General features: G+C 48.4%; 2 protein-coding genes across 5 annotated transcripts; both read left to right on the top strand.

Moving 5' to 3' along the window:
* Positions 1-4,149: 4,149 nt before the first annotated feature.
* LOC128085103 (C-factor-like) lies at positions 4,150-12,134 on the top strand. The gene is made up of 6 exons (XM_052692079.1): positions 4,150-4,366; positions 9,529-9,580; positions 9,883-10,070; positions 10,459-10,614; positions 11,166-11,276; positions 11,469-12,134. Exons 1-6 carry the CDS (start codon positions 4,226-4,228, stop codon positions 11,580-11,582), a joined length of 762 nt encoding a protein of 253 aa, XP_052548039.1. The 5' UTR covers positions 4,150-4,225; the 3' UTR covers positions 11,583-12,134.
* Positions 12,135-12,609: 475 nt separating this feature from the next.
* Positions 12,610-15,370, top strand: AURKAIP1 (aurora kinase A interacting protein 1). Of its 4 annotated transcripts, none has more exons than XM_052692082.1 (4): positions 12,610-12,762; positions 13,447-13,539; positions 13,958-14,406; positions 15,208-15,370. In XM_052692082.1, exons 2-4 carry the CDS (start codon positions 13,488-13,490, stop codon positions 15,313-15,315), a joined length of 609 nt encoding a protein of 202 aa, XP_052548042.1. In that variant the 5' UTR covers positions 12,610-12,762; positions 13,447-13,487; the 3' UTR covers positions 15,316-15,370. The 4 variants fall into 4 exon arrangements, with proteins under 4 accessions (XP_052548042.1, XP_052548040.1, XP_052548043.1 ...); XM_052692080.1 differs by lacking the exon at positions 12,610-12,762 and adding an exon at positions 12,933-13,038; XM_052692083.1 differs by lacking the exon at positions 12,610-12,762 and adding an exon at positions 13,019-13,043.
* Positions 15,371-17,032: the final 1,662 nt, after the last annotated feature.

The raw sequence follows: 17,032 nt of genomic DNA on the forward strand, positions 1-17,032 counted from the left end.
TATTAACTAAACTTCATAGTAATTTCTTGAGAGCTCTGCCACTCTGCCTACTCATAAAGAAAGAAGAAATCTGGTGTTGAATTGAAGGGATGTAACAAATTGTAGAAGACTAATGGCTAACCTGAGTTGCTGTACTCTGAGCATAGATGCAGTAGATGCTGTGCTGGGGCCATCCTGGAGGGGTGGGCTGAAATCAGGTGCTCTTGTTCACACCTTACAAGCTGTCTGTAGCTCTTCCTAGGAGCCTTGCCTGCTTTTCATCATCTTTTCTGGAGGAACATGGGATTCATGAGAGGTTTCAGTGCTCCTAATGGGAGTTACTACTTTTACAGTACAGTTACCTGTCCTAAATGCATCATCACTCGCTTCAGTAGGCGACCCTGTTTCTTATTGTGGGGAAAGATTAATTATTCTCTGGACAGCTTGCAGTGGTAATTGTCATTCTGTGAGTCTCCACCTTGTTTCTGATTACATGTCAGCTGAGAAAAGGCAACAGAGTGAGACAGGCAGCTGATTCAGGAAGGGCTCTGGAGTTCCAACAGAATGCTGCTGTGGAATGTAATGAGGAAGTCAGAGTAGGAGAGGGATGGGAGTGAGAAGCTGTGCTGGCTGGTTCCAGCCAGAGTCGCTCCCTGTTTAATCTGTTCCTGCATCAGCAAACTCTATGCTTTATCTTGACCTCTGCACACAGATGGAAACTAATGTTTTCATACCTGGCTTGCCAAGTGATTCATTGAGTAGAAGTCAAAGTATTAAAGTAGTTAAGACTTATTGCAGTACAAAAAGTGACTTAGATCTATCCTTAAATGTCTCTAATAGAAACAAACAGAAGTGTTTTAATCCTTCCTACGTGTTTATTACTTGGAGGAAGTGTTTCCCTGCTCAATTACTTCCTTCTGCTCTGGATGCTTCCCAAAACACCACTTGCTCTGCTTCTGAGGTAGGCAGCAGAGAGGAGATGAAGGTTCACAGCTGCAGCTTCTTCCAGAATGACTCTTGGAGGAATTACCTGAGCTGAGTGTCACGTCTGCTGGCTATCAGTGTGGCTGCCATCCAGCACAGCCAAGGATAAAGGTAGGAGCTGGGCTATGTGCTACTTTCTATCTGAACACTGTGTCACTTTGCATAAAAATCAGCAGCTGTGCCTTAGGAGCTGTGCTTGTGTGCAGTGCTGAATAAATGGTGTCCCTTAGCCTGCAGAGGAAAAAAAAAAATAAGGGAGCAAGTGTGTGTATGTTTGTCCATTGAAGTGGTTTGGTTCCAAAACAAAAGGGATTATATCACAGCATTAAAGGACATCCTGTTCTAGGAGGGAACAACCTGTCTTCACCAGCAGAAAGCCTGAAACAGATAGCTACACAGAATGTCTTGGCAGGGAGGCAGGGGTTGTGAGAAGATGCTCAGAGCAGCTAGAGGAAGTGTAGAACAGAGCTGTTGCAATGCCAGGGCTGAGTCATAGGCAGGAGTAGGTGCACCTCCCTGAGCCAGGTGTGCCTGTCTCACCTCCTGGTGACGTGGCTGAGCCTAAGGACAAGCAGTGCTGCTTTACTTTGCTCCAAGACCACAGTGAAAGACTTCACCACGTGTGTTTAATAGCTCTAGGGAAGCTTACATGCAAGTAGTTTTACTGCCTCGACCGTGCTGAGGGCTCACAACTGCTGTGTGTCACAATTCCTGGATAGCAATGCCACGTGTTCATAACCTGCTGAAAACTTGGTTCCAGAGCTGGGATTTGAGCTCTTTGCAGTGGTCTCAGCTTAACAAGCGTTTTAATTAAATCCAGGTTTCTTACGTTAGCTTTTAGGTTAGGCCCCTGCAGTTGATATCAAAATAACTGATGCTGATTTACAAAAACCCACGGATCAGAACTTGGGTGTCCCCATGACTTAACGTGCAGCTGACACAGCTCAATTTCATCAACAGTGGCTCTGGTCCTCTTGTACACTGATGAGTAACTGGATAACAAGCATAGCTGCTCTCTAGGAGATTACAGAGCTGTGATTCATGAGGATCTGCTTGTCACCACTTCAGGAAGACTTGTTACGAGAACAGCTATGTTGGGAAAGTGTGAGAAGATGGGGGTGAGGTTCCACTTCTGCTGGGAGCTTCCCCTTTGCCCACCCAGCTCACTGCATGGGCCTCAGGAGCACGGCCAGCTGTGCTGCAGATGGGGCAGCTTCAGATCTTCCATTGGCTTTGGAAGATGATGGCAGCAGTTTGTGGTAGGATGGCTGTTCTTTGTGTTCAGCTTTCTAGAAGCTGTTCAGAGTGAACTCTGCTGACCCAAAGGCAGCGGATTAGAGATTGAAAGTCATTTAGACAGAGGGAGTGGTGGCTTTAAATGTTATTTTTTTTCTTGTTTGTCTACAGATCCACAGATCATAATAATGGCTTACAGTTCTGCAAACACTGCAGTTATCCTGATAATCAGCTGGAAAAAGTGCCAGAGACCTGCAAAAAAATGCACCCTGAAAGGTGACCAACAGGAGCTGTATGAATGGAGTTGACTCAAATGTAGAAGCAGCAGGTAGCAATTACTTAACAGTGTTGCTTCACCAGAAGAAAAAAAAACGTTCTCCCCATTGTGCTGTGATGCAACTGTTCCTTGAGTCGCCAGGCAACCCTTGTTTTTATTGTCCTTGAATGCGGGTGAGAAATTGCTAAGCGAAGCAAATCTGCATTTGGTGTCTGCATCTCAGGTTGAGCTAAACGGCATAACAAAATGGTGCCCTGTTAGACTGCGGGTGACGGAGCTGAAATCTTCCAGAGCTTCCAAATCTGATTCCTCCTGAAGGAACCAGCTGTTAGCAAGCAGAGTTTGGTTAAAAACCTTGGCAGAAAGAGCTGCGACGACCCCCATTGTCTTCAGTGAGATCTGACCCTTTCTGATGTCTAAATACAAATGAGTGAGAAGCTACTCGGAACCCATGGCTGTAGCCCTTTTGGTGAGAGTCAGCTGCAGTGCAGCATGTGGCTTTTGTCCCCTGCTCTGTAGCTCAGTGACCTTAAGCTGTGTCCTTTCCCCTCTGCCCCCTGGCAGCTCGGTGCAGCCCGTTCTGCTTGCTGCTTTTGATGGGCATTCTCAGACTTATCAGGAGAAAGAGCAATTTATGATGGATGTTGCCCTCGTGGTTTGTTTGTCAAGTGCTTTGCGTGTTTATGGTGCCATAAAAAGGCACAGCCATAATTAAACACAACATACTTTGTATTTAAAACTTTACCAGTGGACAAACTGTGAGTCTGTTAAACCTTGGCCTCCGTTTCCTTAATGCTCAGGAGCTGCTGTGCTGCAGGCAGGGAGCAGATGGGCTGTGCTGGCTGTAAGGAGTGTGTGCATCAGGTGTAAGTATCAGCCATGGCTTTCTGCAGTAACATTACAAGATAGTGCAAGGGATTTCTTATCCCTCAAGCCCTTAGACACAAAAGGTGGTGATTGAGATGCAAAAGGTGGTGATTGCAAGCAAAGCTTCTTGCTCAGGGCTTTTATCTTTGTGTAGAAGGCAGTGACTGATATGTGAGTACCATGCCCTTTTCTTGAGCTCTTCTACATCTCTTGCAACAGCATTTTTGTCTCATTCGAGGAAATGGGGCTGACTCATGGGTCTTTTGGGTTCTTGCAAGGAAGCTGAACTGCTTACTGTTCAGTAATCTTTGTTACTGAGTTTTCCAAGTATAAAGGGAGACGATGTTCCTGGCATGTATCAAAATGAACTTAATGATTTTAAAGCGTGACTTACAAAGCCTTTCGATGGAGAAATTAGAGCAGCGTAATACTAACAGATGGAACTGAAAGCCTTTGTATACAGCTGGGTGGATAAACGTGTGCGGGGAAAGCATTGCCTGAGCACTGAGGGTTTATAGCACAGGAGGAGCTTTCCCATAATGCAGAATCAATAGTCAGATCGTGCCGCTGCGGGCTGTACAGGCACCTATGGCAGCAAGCTGGGCTGGCCGGAGCTGGAGGTTGAGGTGGTGCCGGTTAGAAGCGCTTCTGTTCTGCCTTTCCCTCCGTGCTGGAGCAGAGATTTCACCGTTGTCCATCCTCGTGCAGCAGATGGGCAAACCTCCATCCTGGGGCGGGGAGCGAAGGGGATCCCGGTGCCGCCGGGCGGGGCGGAGGGGGGGGAAGGGGGGCGGATCCGGGGCTCGGTGCCGGCTGTGCGCCGTGCAGGTTTAAGAACCGCGTGGGGCTGCGGTGGGAACAGAGCGAGCCGAGCAGAGCAGCATGGCCCAGCCGCGCTGCCGCTCCGTGCTCATCACCGGCTGCAGCCGCGGCATCGGGCTGGGGTTGGTGAAGGGGCTCGCTGCCTCCGATCCCCCCCCGGAGGTCGTCTTCGCTACGTGCCGCTATCCCGATAAGGCGCAGGTAAGCGGGCTGGAGAGGGTAGGGGGGGATGCGGGATGGAGCCGGGGCTGCTGGGGGCTCCGAGAACGGAGGGACGATGAGTTGCTGCCCGCTGGGTGTCCGCTCCTGGGAGGGAGGAAGGCGGCAGAGCGGCTCGTCGGGCTCAGCTGGAGATGGGTGCTGCCCCAGGAGCCTTCGCACGGATATCCCTTACGGCTCCCCCGTGCCTTCTGCACTGTGCATCCGTTCTGTCTTTCCCCGTCTTTCCCCGTTCCATGCTGGACTTGCAACAAGTCCACAACCAACTTAAATACTGTCCTTAGGCAGGGATCGGTGCCTTCTGCCCGTTGCTGCTGCGTGTCGCTGGGGATTTCGTTTACCTGCCTTTTTCTCTGCAATATAGCAGCGGCTTATTCGCACCCCTCCTCCCCTCTTCTGTCCCCAGGCTGTTGTATGTAACTGCCAGACAACCCAACCTGCGGGGACAAGCTGATAGCAGGTTATCAGCCTGCTTCACCCCGTGCTGCTCCAGCCCGATCTTGGCAATCTGTGGTGAGCAGAACGCTGCCAGGGCAGCTCTGCACTCAAAGCATCATCCTCTGCCTTTCCCAGAAAAGATCTGGTGCTGCAGAGCTGGGAGAATCTGAGCTCTCAGCTCTGTGTCAGGACTCTGCCGTCCTGTGATCAGTGCCACAAACTCTGCTTCTTTCCCTCACACTGGGACAGGGCTGCCCAGGGAGAAGGGATTCCCCTGGCACACAGAGTGAAGGAGATCTCGCATGGCTGCTGCTTTGCTGTGAGTTTAATTCCTTACAGTGCAAGCTGTGATCTCACTGCTCTGCTACCAGACAACACAGAGCAACTTTTATTGCTTTGCTACACAAAAGCTGGGGCAGGGGCTCCTGTTGTTCCAGGATAGCACAGGGCAGGAATGGCTGCAGCCTGGCTGCTCAGCTCTGCAGCAGCTCTGTGTTGCTCTGTAGGTGCTTAGGAAAGTGAAGGAAGTCATCTTCCTTCTGTTCCTCAGCGTCAGAGCAGGCAAGGCAACACACACACTGTTTCTGAATGAAACTGCTGTGACACAGCGTGGGTGCAGGTTACCTTCATGCTGCGGGAGCTCCCGACCTGTACCTGTGGTTATGCTGTTTGCTGTGCCCTCCTTCAGGTCCCAGATGGATTTCCTACTGGTAATTGAATACTTAAATGTTGACACTGCAGGGACCGTCAGTGATTGAAGCCTTTTTGTGCAGGTGCTTGCTCTGAAGCTGCTTTTGCTGAGAGGTTCACCAACTGGCCCTCATGTCCAGCAGTGGTTTCCCATTGTGATGGTCTTGAATCAGTTGTATGAAAAAGCAACGTGGTTCTTTCAGTAGGAAGAGCTTCCCAAGAAGCATTATGCAGACCTCGAGCAAAAAGCCTGGTAGACAAAGGACAAAACAGCCTTCCTATAGTGTGGTGCGTGGAAAAGGCTGGGCAACTGCTTGCTTGCAGCAGGAGAAACCTGGAAAGTTTCTGGCAGCTGTGCCTGCTGGAGGCAGGAAGCTGGAGCAGGGCTGCATTCCTGTAACCCTGAGTTGGGATCCAGCAGGCCACAGGGCTGCATCCTTAATTTGGCTTGGTTTGTTTTAATTTTTGGGTTTTCCTGGAGCAGGAGTTGTCCTTGGGGGCTCAGGGTGGGTTTTTGTTCTTTGTCAGGACCTCTAAGCCATGTGCTGTGCTTTGGCAGCACATCAGTGGAGAGCTGCGCAGTCGGCTGAAAGCATATTTCTAACAGATGGGTTTGGAAACACCACAAGGAAGGGAAATCTTTACTGAAGGTATTGTAGTCTCCCTATTGCTATCTGTCTCATCTGCAATGCTAATGCTGGCACAAAGCCTCTGACCGCTGCTGGGGCAAGCAGTGATGTGTCTGAGCAGCAGTGATGTGTCTGAGCCCTGCAGTGGGTACAGCTGCCCAGCTCTGAGCTTGCAGTCAGCTTGAGCGGGTATGGTTAAAAAAGATGGGTAGTTCTTCTCCTTTTTCTCCCAGACGAGGCTTTTGCCTTCACTCTGCTGCCAGATCTTGAAATCCTGAAATGGAAAAAGCAGAAACGAAAAACAGCCTTTGAAAAATAATCGGCCAGATTTTAGAGGAGAAGTGATGAAGCGTGCTTAATGACTGGCCAACCCAGCACTCAAGGACAATACCCAGCAGCACATCCCCGCTAGGGGACTGAGCCAGAGGAGCTCTGAGCAGAGCGTGTGCTGTTCACAGCTGCATGCCAAGAGCATCCTCTAGGCAGCTCCCCAGGGACCCGACCTTGGATGAGGGGCTGGACAGGAGCCCGTCTGCTTGCTGCAGGGAGCAGCATCTCCTGTAGCCTGCTAACCCCGGGATAAGGCTGAACAGCTGCAAGCTTTTGCATGCGAGGCTGCTGGCAGCTGTAACAACTCCAGCTCTTGTGCTGCATACCTCCTAGGTGGCCTCCGCAGAACATTTGCCTAACAAATGGGCTAAGATCACAAGATAGCATGCAGCAGGCCTGCAGGCACATGGAGATAACCGCTGCTCCTCCCTGAAAAGTCCCGTGCTGGGCTCCTCCAGCCCAGCTTTGCTTCTGATCTGCCCTTCCTTGAGCTGCTCTGGTACTGAGAGCGGAGGCAGCTACAAATCTCTTCCAAAATAACCCTCGTGTCCCATCTTTGCACTCCAGATGGACAAAACCAGCTGAGCAATCTCTGGAGCAGTCCTCCAGCAACAAATCTGCTATATCAGGAAGAGGGTGTTCTCACAATCTTTCTAATTTTGGCTTACGGCAGCGGTTTGTACTTCCTACCGTGGATGTGGGGCAGTTGGCAGCAGCTTGGTGTGAATTCTTCCATAATCTGACAGCAAGTTGGCTGAGTGCTGTGATACTGGACAGCCCATCTCAGGGATACGTGGGCAAATCTTGGAGTGCTTTGGCTTGGTCTGGAGTGCCAGCAGGGCAGTGGGAAGGGGCACTGAGTCCCCTTTGCCTGACACAGCTGCCTTAGGCTGCTCTATTGCTTCCAATCAGTCCAGCACAGCAAGGCTCCTTTCAAGACTTGTAACCAGAGTGAATAATGCTGTCATAAAGAAGGCAAAGTAAATCCTGCTAAATGACAAAAGCAACACAACACTCTGATTGGAGCCTAACAACCCGTGCACTGATGGATCTGTATCTGGAGTCTCAGCGCCAGAGGATCCTGTTTAAATGGGAGCAGGCTGACTCCTTGTTAATCGTAATTAAAATCAGCAAGCAGGAAACAACAGATGTTAATCACAGCCTTAAGTTTTTTTCTCTTGGAATCCCTGAGAGCTGATTCTCATGGGTAGCTGTTTGGGTACCAAACACTCCTAGAGCTGCTGCACTAAACATGTGGGGCTGGTGTTGAGTGCTTTGCTTGTTTGCTTCGTTAGCTTGTTTGTTTTAAATCAGCTTTTGCAGCACCATAACTAAATATAAGTGGCTTCATCTGTTGGGGCTGCCATGGGCTTGTCCTGGCCCTCCTCTTTAGGCACAGAAGGGAGAAGAATGTGTTTTGCTGTGCTTTTTGGGTTTCCCATCTAGGCTTTCCACTCCTGTTCTCATTGAGTGCAGCAGAGCTCTGTACTTCTTGCAGCCCAAAGCTGTCCAAGATAAAGTTACGCCCAGAAGCTTCTTTTGTGAACCTTAAGCCACTCGAGTGGGAGTCATTATTAAACACAGTAATTAACTAAATGGAAAAACTATTGAATTTTAACTCTGGTCTGCATGCAGCCATTGCAGTGTTTATGCTCCAGGGAAGGAGAAATGCCACAGCCTTTGGAGTTCTGAACTGAAGATCTTGCTGGCTCACTTTGGAGCCCTCTCACTGGTTCTCACTGCACAGAACATCTCTGGCCTTTTAGCAGAGGTTTATCTGCTGCCTCACAGTTGTAGTTTGTTTCGGTCTGACAGGGAAGCAATCTGTCCATAAATAAATGAAAACAGCGTGGAAGCCAGAGCGCTTCTGGAGCTGATCATAATTGGTGCTGTCAAACTGAAGTACAGCAGACAGTCCAAAGCCACATAATTATTGCAGACCTTGACATGGCAGAACTATTCCTGTCCAGGGAAAGGAATGTCTGCTGGTTTTGTGCTTCTGGCTTCTTCCCCTTCCAAGCCCCACAGCAGCTGTAGGTTGGCTGCAGGGGGAGAGCAAGTTTACTAAACAAACTTGGAGAGAATCTTGCAGAACATCAACTGAGATAAAAAATGTGGTGTGTTACAACCTGATGAGGGGACATGGAGTCCCCAACCATCTCCAAGTGGCAGAGGAATACTCTTTCAAAAGCAGCCCCTTCCACCCCTGCTCCAGATGGGCTCCTGAAGAGGTGGATTTGCTTGAGCTGGGATGTTTGCCTGTGGCTGCTCAGCCCCTAAGAGTGGCTGGCAGCCTGCACTCCATCCATTAACATTTGTCCCCGCTTTCTGCATGGCACAGAAACCCAAGTGCTGCAGCTGGGGCTGTAAAATCCAGCATGCAAGCACCTTATCCAGGAGCAATATCAGCCCAGCACTGATTTCCTACAGGAACACTTCTTATTCCTCTCTTACTTTACTGCTGAGCATTAGCAGGCAGATGGCTGAATTATATCGCAGAGAGAACACCATTCTCCTGGACAGTTGTTGTGTACGTAACCGATTTCTTGTGTGCTCTACTTTCAGTTGCAAGAACTGAAGCTAACAAAAGTATTTGGTAATAGGATTTCAATGGGAAAACTGTTAGGATGCTTTTTCTGCAAGCTGCAGTGCCAAATGGCTTTTCTGAGAGTTTCTGTTGCTCTGACCTGATGTCTGGTACCAGCTAAGCATCAGGAGAAGTGCTTAACAGCAGTGAGGAATTACCAGCTTGGCATGCAGCCTGAGCACAATGGAGCCATCACCCAGAGCCACCTGAGCAAAGACCTTTGGTTAGACTGCAAATGCACCCTCTGTATTAATATGCTGAGAATTTACCATGCTGGTTTCTTGGCTAAGCAGGTGAAGAGCCCAGTTTCTTGGAGCAATCAGTCTTGCTCTCAAGGATGGAAGGCAAAGTAGTGCCACTGCTCTCAGTCCAGTTACAAAAGCAAACACCAATTCTGGAGGTGCAGGTCTCAAACTGCTTCATGTAACATACGCACAAAGAAGGTAATAGAAATAATTTCTTCTTCCTAGGAGCTCCAGCAGCTTAGCAAGCAATACAGCAATATCAAGCTCCTCCAGCTGGGTGAGTAAAGGGCTTAAATAGGAGCATGTTCAACCGAGTCAGGTGAGTGCATCTGAAGTCTCCTGCATGGTCAGTAGCCGTGCACGACCTCCAGCAGCTGGAAAGATCCCTAACTTCATTTTAAGATACCAACAGGGAATATAATCTGTGCAAATCTTCCGTGCATGGTCTCCATCCTTGTTTGCTGCCTAACTGTCCCTATTCACAGCCGTGTTTTAAGTTTGGTTTAGCACGTGCTGTGTAGCGACAGCATTTGAACCACGTTGCTGCTCACTGCGGCTGTTCTTGGCTCCTCTGTGTAGATGTGGTCTGTGAAAACAGCATCAAGAAAGTAGTCAAGGAAGTGGAAGAAATTGTGGGAGACAAAGGTCTGAACTGCCTCATCAACAACGCTGGCATCAATGTGCTTGCCTCCTTGGAAGATGTTACAGCAGAGACGATGCTCACCATCTACGAAACCAACACAGTCGCCCAGCTGATGGTCACTAAGGTAAGAAGTGGGAGAAGCATGCTTAATTGATGGCATTGCAGAGGCCCTGCCACTTGTGAGCTGGGCACGTAACCCAAGTGTTTATCGCCTTGGAACTGTGCCCCTAGGAGAGCAGCAATGGCTTTCCAACCAGTATCTTTCTCTTTATTTAAAACCAGTTGGTACGAGGTCATTTCAGTGGACAGCTTGGGCTGGGAGGTGAGCAGACTGCTGCTTACATTTGGATGTTATGGAAAGGTTTCCTACGGTCAGCTTGTCTTGATAGCCATCACCATCCAGTGCTGATGGAATAGAGTTGTACTGCAGGTTTTCACAGAGCAGAATTTGAGATGCCTTTAAATGGACCAAGAGCGAGGTGACCAAATTAAAACCAACTTTGTTTTTACAGGCTTTTCTACCCCTTCTGAGGAAGGCAGCTCAGCTGAGCACAGGAATGGGCTGCCACAGAGCTGCTATTATTAATATGTCCTCTCTTGCTGCCTCCATGCAACTCGTCCAGGCGAATGAGATGTTCCTCAAGGTCTACCCCTACAGGATAGCAAAGGTTTGGATGGTTCCTGGGCTGTGCTCATTGGGTGAGAACGGGTCTGTGAGTTAAAGGCCGCTCTGAGCTTAAGATGATCACAGCGTTAGTTCTGCCACATCCAGAGTCTGAGTCTGAATGAGTTGTCAGGATCAGACATGCAGTTTCTTCTGCACCACCTACTCGTAAGCTGTTAACAGGCTTGTTTTCCCTGATCAGAAGTAAAAAGCCTGAATGTTTGTGTTGTGATTGTTGCAGAAAAAGAGTCCTTACGTCAAGGTTATTTTTCACGAGCCCTTAGGAGTTTCAAATGTTATTTATCTTCCTTCGTAACTTAGTTTCATCTTTGAGCAATAAGTTTACCAGGTGGAGCTTCCACAGTGCTTCCCTTAGCTATATTTCTGAGAATGAGGGCCCCACAAAGCCTGGATAAGTTACCATCACGCTGCTATTGCTACTTGATTTGTCAGCAGGCATCTTGGAAAGGAATAGCCAGTTAGCTTGGCTTAAGGTCTTGCTGAAAGGGTGGTTGTAAAAAGCAGCATACTAATAGATGGTTTCCCCTCTTCTAGACTGCACTGAACATGATCACCAGATGTCTCGCTGCGGATTTGAAATCAGATGGAATTCTCTGCATTTCTCTGCATCCAGGCTGGGTTCAGACAGACATGGGTGGAAACATGGTTAGTGACACCTCTACATAAAGAGGAAAGCATAACTCCCTTGTTCCCACCCTTGACCCTGCTGCAAGTACACTTCCATGCTCTGCATAGGCACACTGTGCAACATGAAGAAGGTCCCACTTGATCCTATTGACTCCTTGATTGTATTTCCAGTTATACTTAGAAATAACTCAACTTCTATTTGCTCTCCAGGCTCCTTTGCAGGTGCAAGAGGCCATCCCTGGTATTCTTTCAGTTCTGGATCGTCTTGGTGAAAAAGAAAACGGTTCCTTCCTGGACTGGCAAGGGGAAACTCTACCGTGGTAGATGTGCATAGTATAGTACAGAAACAGCATGTTGGTCACTATTCAACTTGCATCAACTACTGTCTCCGTCTTCAGGGTACTCTTAGATTCTCATAGAAATAGCCAGTCTGATATCCACCCCCTCTCCAGGTATATTCAGAAAGGTTTACTCTTCCTTGATATCACTACTGCTCTGCTCTAACACTTCTGACAATACCACTGTGCTCTTAGTGATGGGTCTCTCCCAGAACCAGTTAACACTGATTAAAAAGTACAGGTTTTATCTGGGGCTGGTTTCACTTTGCTGATTTGGTTGTAGAAGCAGCCTGCCCTCAGACCTGCTCTGACAGCACGGGCTCTTAGAGCCTGCTATGGTGGGTGTGCTGGAGACACGTCTTGGTCCTCCAGTTTCCTCCAGACCTGACAAACTTTGTGGATTTGGTACTTCTGAGTGTCCTCAGGTTCACAGCTTTGCTTTTGTTCCCAGTGGGTGATTAGCATCCTGATCTTGGGGTGGGAACGTGGTTTTGTACATAGATTTCTGAAGCGTCTTCAATAAAGTCTCGTTTCAACACACTGTGTAATGAGCCGCTCCAGTTCATTCCTCTGAGTGCAGGTCTCTATTTTGCGACCACAGAGCCTTGCGCTCAGGCAGAAAGTCTAAACCTGAAGGAGACGGCAATGGCTGAACTGGTTTGAAACACCAAAAGCAGCCGGTGAAAAGATCTCGGTGTTCTGGCTGAGGGAAGGGTAAAAAGCAAGGCGTTCTTTGAAGTGCTGGGCTGGACTCGGCGCGGCTCCCCATGCCAGCTGATGAGACCTTTCATGCTGTGCCAAGACGGCGGTTCTCGTACCCAGAAAGACAAAAGGTTGAAGCAGGAGAAGCAGGCGTGGCTGTTCCTGGACAGCAGCCACCCGCAGATGCATCTCAGGGTGCAGAGGGAGGGGTGCCCGGCAGCCTTTCCTTGCTGCTTGTAACCGGGACGTGTTTCCCTGCTGCGGCTGTGCGAGCACGCCGTGTCTGACCTCTGTTTTGGGAGGTGCTGCCGCGCCCGGGCAGCTGAGCAAAGGGCTGCGCTTCCCTTCCCTGCTGGCTCTCCCTATCAGCGCACAAACAGCTCACTGACACAGGCTGCTGCTGTGGATCCGAGGAGGAATCTGGGCGCGAGCAGTGGAGAAAGAGAGGCTGAAGGAAGAATGGGGTCTGTGTGCAACAGCCTTCGTTCAGAGGCATTACAAATGTTTTTCATGGGCGCTTTGCAGCACGGCTCCCACGGCCGCCATTTCCCTGGGGCGCGCTCCGCACCACGGTTGTTCCGGAGGGCGCCGGTAGGGGGCGCTGTGTTGGCGGTCATCGGCAGGAGGCGCTGTGCTGGCGGGCACCGGAAGTTGGGGCGGAAGAGGGAGGCGATGGTGAGTGATGGCGGCCCGCCGGCCTGAGGAGAAGGCTTAGGGTTGGAGCTCGGGCCCCAGTTCGGGTATGGTGAGAACGGCGCCTCGGGAGCGGCCAGTCTCGCTGTTTGGGGGTTGCAGAGAGGCTTGGTCTCGGTACCGGCCCCTGGTGAGGTCGAGCAGCGGTGCGGTTCCTCACAGCAGCGTTCCTCGTTCCACTTTCTGCTGTGGTAATGATGCCGTAGTGCTGAGCTGGGCGGGAACGTGCGAGTGGGGCTTGGGATGGAGGTGCCTACTTTCTAAATCTGAAATAACAAAAGCTGCATTGGTTATTTCTGAAACTCATCTGCCTCAGTGTTTGTGGGCCTGTCACGTCCAGCAGAGTGGAACTGGTGAAACGGGAATTCTTGGAGGGTTGGGGTTACATTTCAAAGTGCTTTTTCAAGTAGCAATAACAGGTTTGCCTTACTGCATAAATGTTTTTACTTTAACAGTCAATACCAGGTCTGGGGGACTGAATGAAGTGGGGAAAAAAATGTTACTATCACAGCTGACTTCCCGGCTGCTGAAGGCTTCACGAGTTGCAGGTGAGTGGGTTTCTGTTTGTCTTTTGGGGTAATTGGGCTCCCAGGAATTTCTTCTCCAGCCAGCAGTGTGGGTGGGGGAGCTGTTGGTTGTGCTATGTATCCGTGGCTGTGCTGTCAGTACTATGGAGCTGCAGAGGGGGTTTCTTAGCAGCAGAGAACAGTTCACAACTATCCCGGATTAGCTGTACAGCTCACACAGTGAAATGCCATCAAATGTAATTTTAGCAGATGGGATTGTTGTAAAATGGTTGGGGTTAAAATAAAAAATAAGCCTTCTCTGCTTTTATGATGGGAATTTAATTGCTTGTATGCGGTTTCCTTTGTTGTTGTGACTGAGTTTTTTTAGCGCTGCTTGAGCTGTTGTGAAGATGTTTCTAGGGAATTCTGCCTCCTAAGTGCAATTCTTTTCTTCTCAAAGGGCACTTTCTGCCAAGGTCGGTGTCTTCCTTTCTTTGCTGTCATTCTACATCTGTGAACTATTGCACGCAGCCACCTAATAAGAATGGAGCCCAGCCTCAGCGGTGGCACGTGCTGGAGCCTGAACTGGAAGAGATGTTGGTCCCCAGAAAGCTTTCCATCAGCCCCTTAGAAAGCTGGCTGACAGTCACATACTCCCTTCCTAAAGCAGAGGTCAATAGAGCTCAGGAAGAAGTGGGCTCTGGGCCTCTCCAGAGGTATGTCTGTCCTCCATCTGATGAAGGAGCTGATGTGGAAGAAGGGGAAGGAACACCAACCAACACACTGCAGTGTAAGAACGTGTTGGAGATCCGCAGACGGAAAATGAATCGACACAAATACAAAAAGCTGCTGAAGAGAAGGAAGTTTGTGAGAAGGAGGATAAAGGAAGGGCGCAAGAAGAAACGGCAGGTGAGCTCAGCTTGAAGGGAGCATCTTGATGTAGGTGCACACCCTTTTTCAACTGCCCTTTGTTCAGGTGTTGGATTTTAGGTGGGATTAACGTAGGGAAAAATGGCAGCAGCTCGGAGAAATTCAGTCTAAGCCAATTCAGGATTTACTGGCCCAGTAGTGTTGGCTGATTTGATCTGTATTTTACCTCCTCAGAAGTTTACATTTCTGTGCTTGTAACCAGGTGTGTGTGACAGTTACCAGGTGTGAGTAACTCAGTAAAGATGCGTGACTAGTGGGGAAGAACTTGTGTTTGTGTGGAAGATTAATTCACATACCTATGTTACATCAGGAAGATCAGTTTAATCTTAATTTCCTACCCATCTTGCTTGTATCCTCACATGCTTTTACAGAGCTGCTGTAGGAAGAGACCACAATATTGACTTTATTGTTGTTTTTATTTAGAACCCTTTTCTTCCTTTAATAGAAAGGATGCATGAAGATGTTGGCCTTCACTCAAGTTGTGGCTGTTCTCATTCAGTGCTGCCTTTTGGCAGTCTGCTATGATATAGTTCAGATAATTCTTGGTTACTTTTCACCTTGCCTAGATGCCTCTTTAAATGGGATTCACTGTTCAGTTTCTGCACGCCTGTGGGAAGCTCTGTGATGAGAAATTCTCTTACAGTTTCACTCCCTATCCTCTCAGTTTTGCTATCACAGCATGTATGTAGATCCTCTTGGGGCACTCGGGCAGTGTCTGAATACTTGAGCGTTGCTTCTCAGGTGTTGCCATTTTCTCTCTTTCTTTTTCCTCTGTTTTAGGTAAAATTTGAGAAAGATTTGGAGCGCATCTGGAAAAGAGCTGGTTTGAAAAATCCTCCTGCAGGATGGCAAACACCCAAGATATTTCTGAAAAGTTCCAAGCATTAGAAATACTTGTAACGAGTTTTCACATGTAATTGTAATTAAAAGAAATATTTAAGTATGCAGGCTTCTCTTAACCTTTTTTCTGTGTGTGATAAGATTTGGAAGTCGCTTTCAGTCTCTGTGAGCTCTGGTGGGGTGGACTGGCTTCTGAGGAAGGGGAAAGTGAGCTCTCATGGGCTCTTGATCCTGCAGTGTACAGAAAAGCTAACCTGAAAATGCATTTGCTTTTACTGACTGGCTGCAGGAAGCTTGACTAAATCGAAACAGAAGAAAAAATATTGTGTGAACTGAAGGTACAAGGTAGTTTAATTTCAGTGCTGGAAGGACAGGTGACTCCAGGCATCGTGTAGGAAGGCTTTATGAGGCTGCCTGCTGGTGTCGCTAGATGGCAGTCAACTCAAAGCTTCTGAAACATGGCAGCGAATGCAGAAGTTGGCAGCTGGCTGGATCTGCATGTCGGTATTGTAAGGAAAGGGGGGCACTGGTGTCACACGTGGTTAAAAATGGATTATTCTTGGTGGAGAACTACCGACTTGCTGAGAACTACATTGGAGTCCTGTGGAAACAGGTGGCCAGCACGTTTAATAGATCCAAGCCATATGTTAACAGTAGGCAGTTTTTATCAGTTAACTCAAAAGGCATTTCTTTGTGCTTTAAATATGCTGCAGATGCTTTTTATCGAGAGCAGTGGGACTGGGTGAGCACAGCTGGAGTAAGATGGCCTTCTTCATTCACTGCTGCTACCTTCCCTTATTTATTTTAATACTGGGATAGTAATTAGAAAAGAAAATTACTGAAATAGTAATAATTGCAAGTCAACTTTTGTGCTATGACAGTGATTATATTAGGGGACTCCTGTGGTAAATTGCAAGTCTCCACTAAGCAAAGCAGCTTATTAAATGCTGTGCTGTTGAGTAGTCGCCCCGTCCTCCTAATGACAGTCTGTGACATGCAGTCATTACTTCTACATCTATTAGACATAATTAAGCAACCAGGTGTTGATGGAACTACTGTGTGATTTACAAAATGGTGACTTCTACCTGCATTCCTTTTTGCTGCAGTGCATCAAAGCACATCTTAGGATTTGTGCTTTCTTTATGTGGCAGATGCTGCAAAGGCCCCATCTTCATGGCATGAGTCAGGTAACGTGCACCAGGATTATATCAGGTTGCTTGAACTCTTTTGACCACAGGATGCAATTCTCAGCTCACTTCAGATGGAAGGAAGCTGAACCATGTTGCTGTAGGGGGAGCACTAGTGCATACTATACTACTCACAGTTTTGTTGTGAGTTGCTGTTCTGCCCCAAAATTTGTGTGTGCCAGTGTATCTGCACAGTTACCAAGTGTGTGCATACGTGTGTGTGTGTGGCTGCAGTAGAAAAAAGGCTGAAATAGAAAGGTTTGGCTTTAAGGCTCCTCCATCTCCTCGTTATTCTGCTGCTCTGAGAGGAAGTGGTTGAAAGTAAGCAGGTGATTGCTCAGGGAATTGCTGCTGTGTGTTGCAGAGATTGGAGATATCCAGTGGGGATGGAGATTTCATATTTGAGACTGCATGACAGCTCTTTGGCTGGAAAGATCCTTCAAAATTGGAATATGAAACCAATTATGCTCACACCCCCTAAATCTTGGATTGTGTAAACTTGAGTACAGACAGCAAACTCAGTTAGCAGAGGAGAAAACCCAGTTTGGTAGTTTTGTCACAGCTATCAGTTTGTGCTG

This window comes from Tympanuchus pallidicinctus, unplaced genomic scaffold (assembly GCF_026119805.1).
Source record: "Tympanuchus pallidicinctus isolate F22 unplaced genomic scaffold, pur_lepc_1.0 scaffold29, whole genome shotgun sequence".
Classification (NCBI taxonomy): domain Eukaryota; kingdom Metazoa; phylum Chordata; class Aves; order Galliformes; family Phasianidae; genus Tympanuchus; species Tympanuchus pallidicinctus.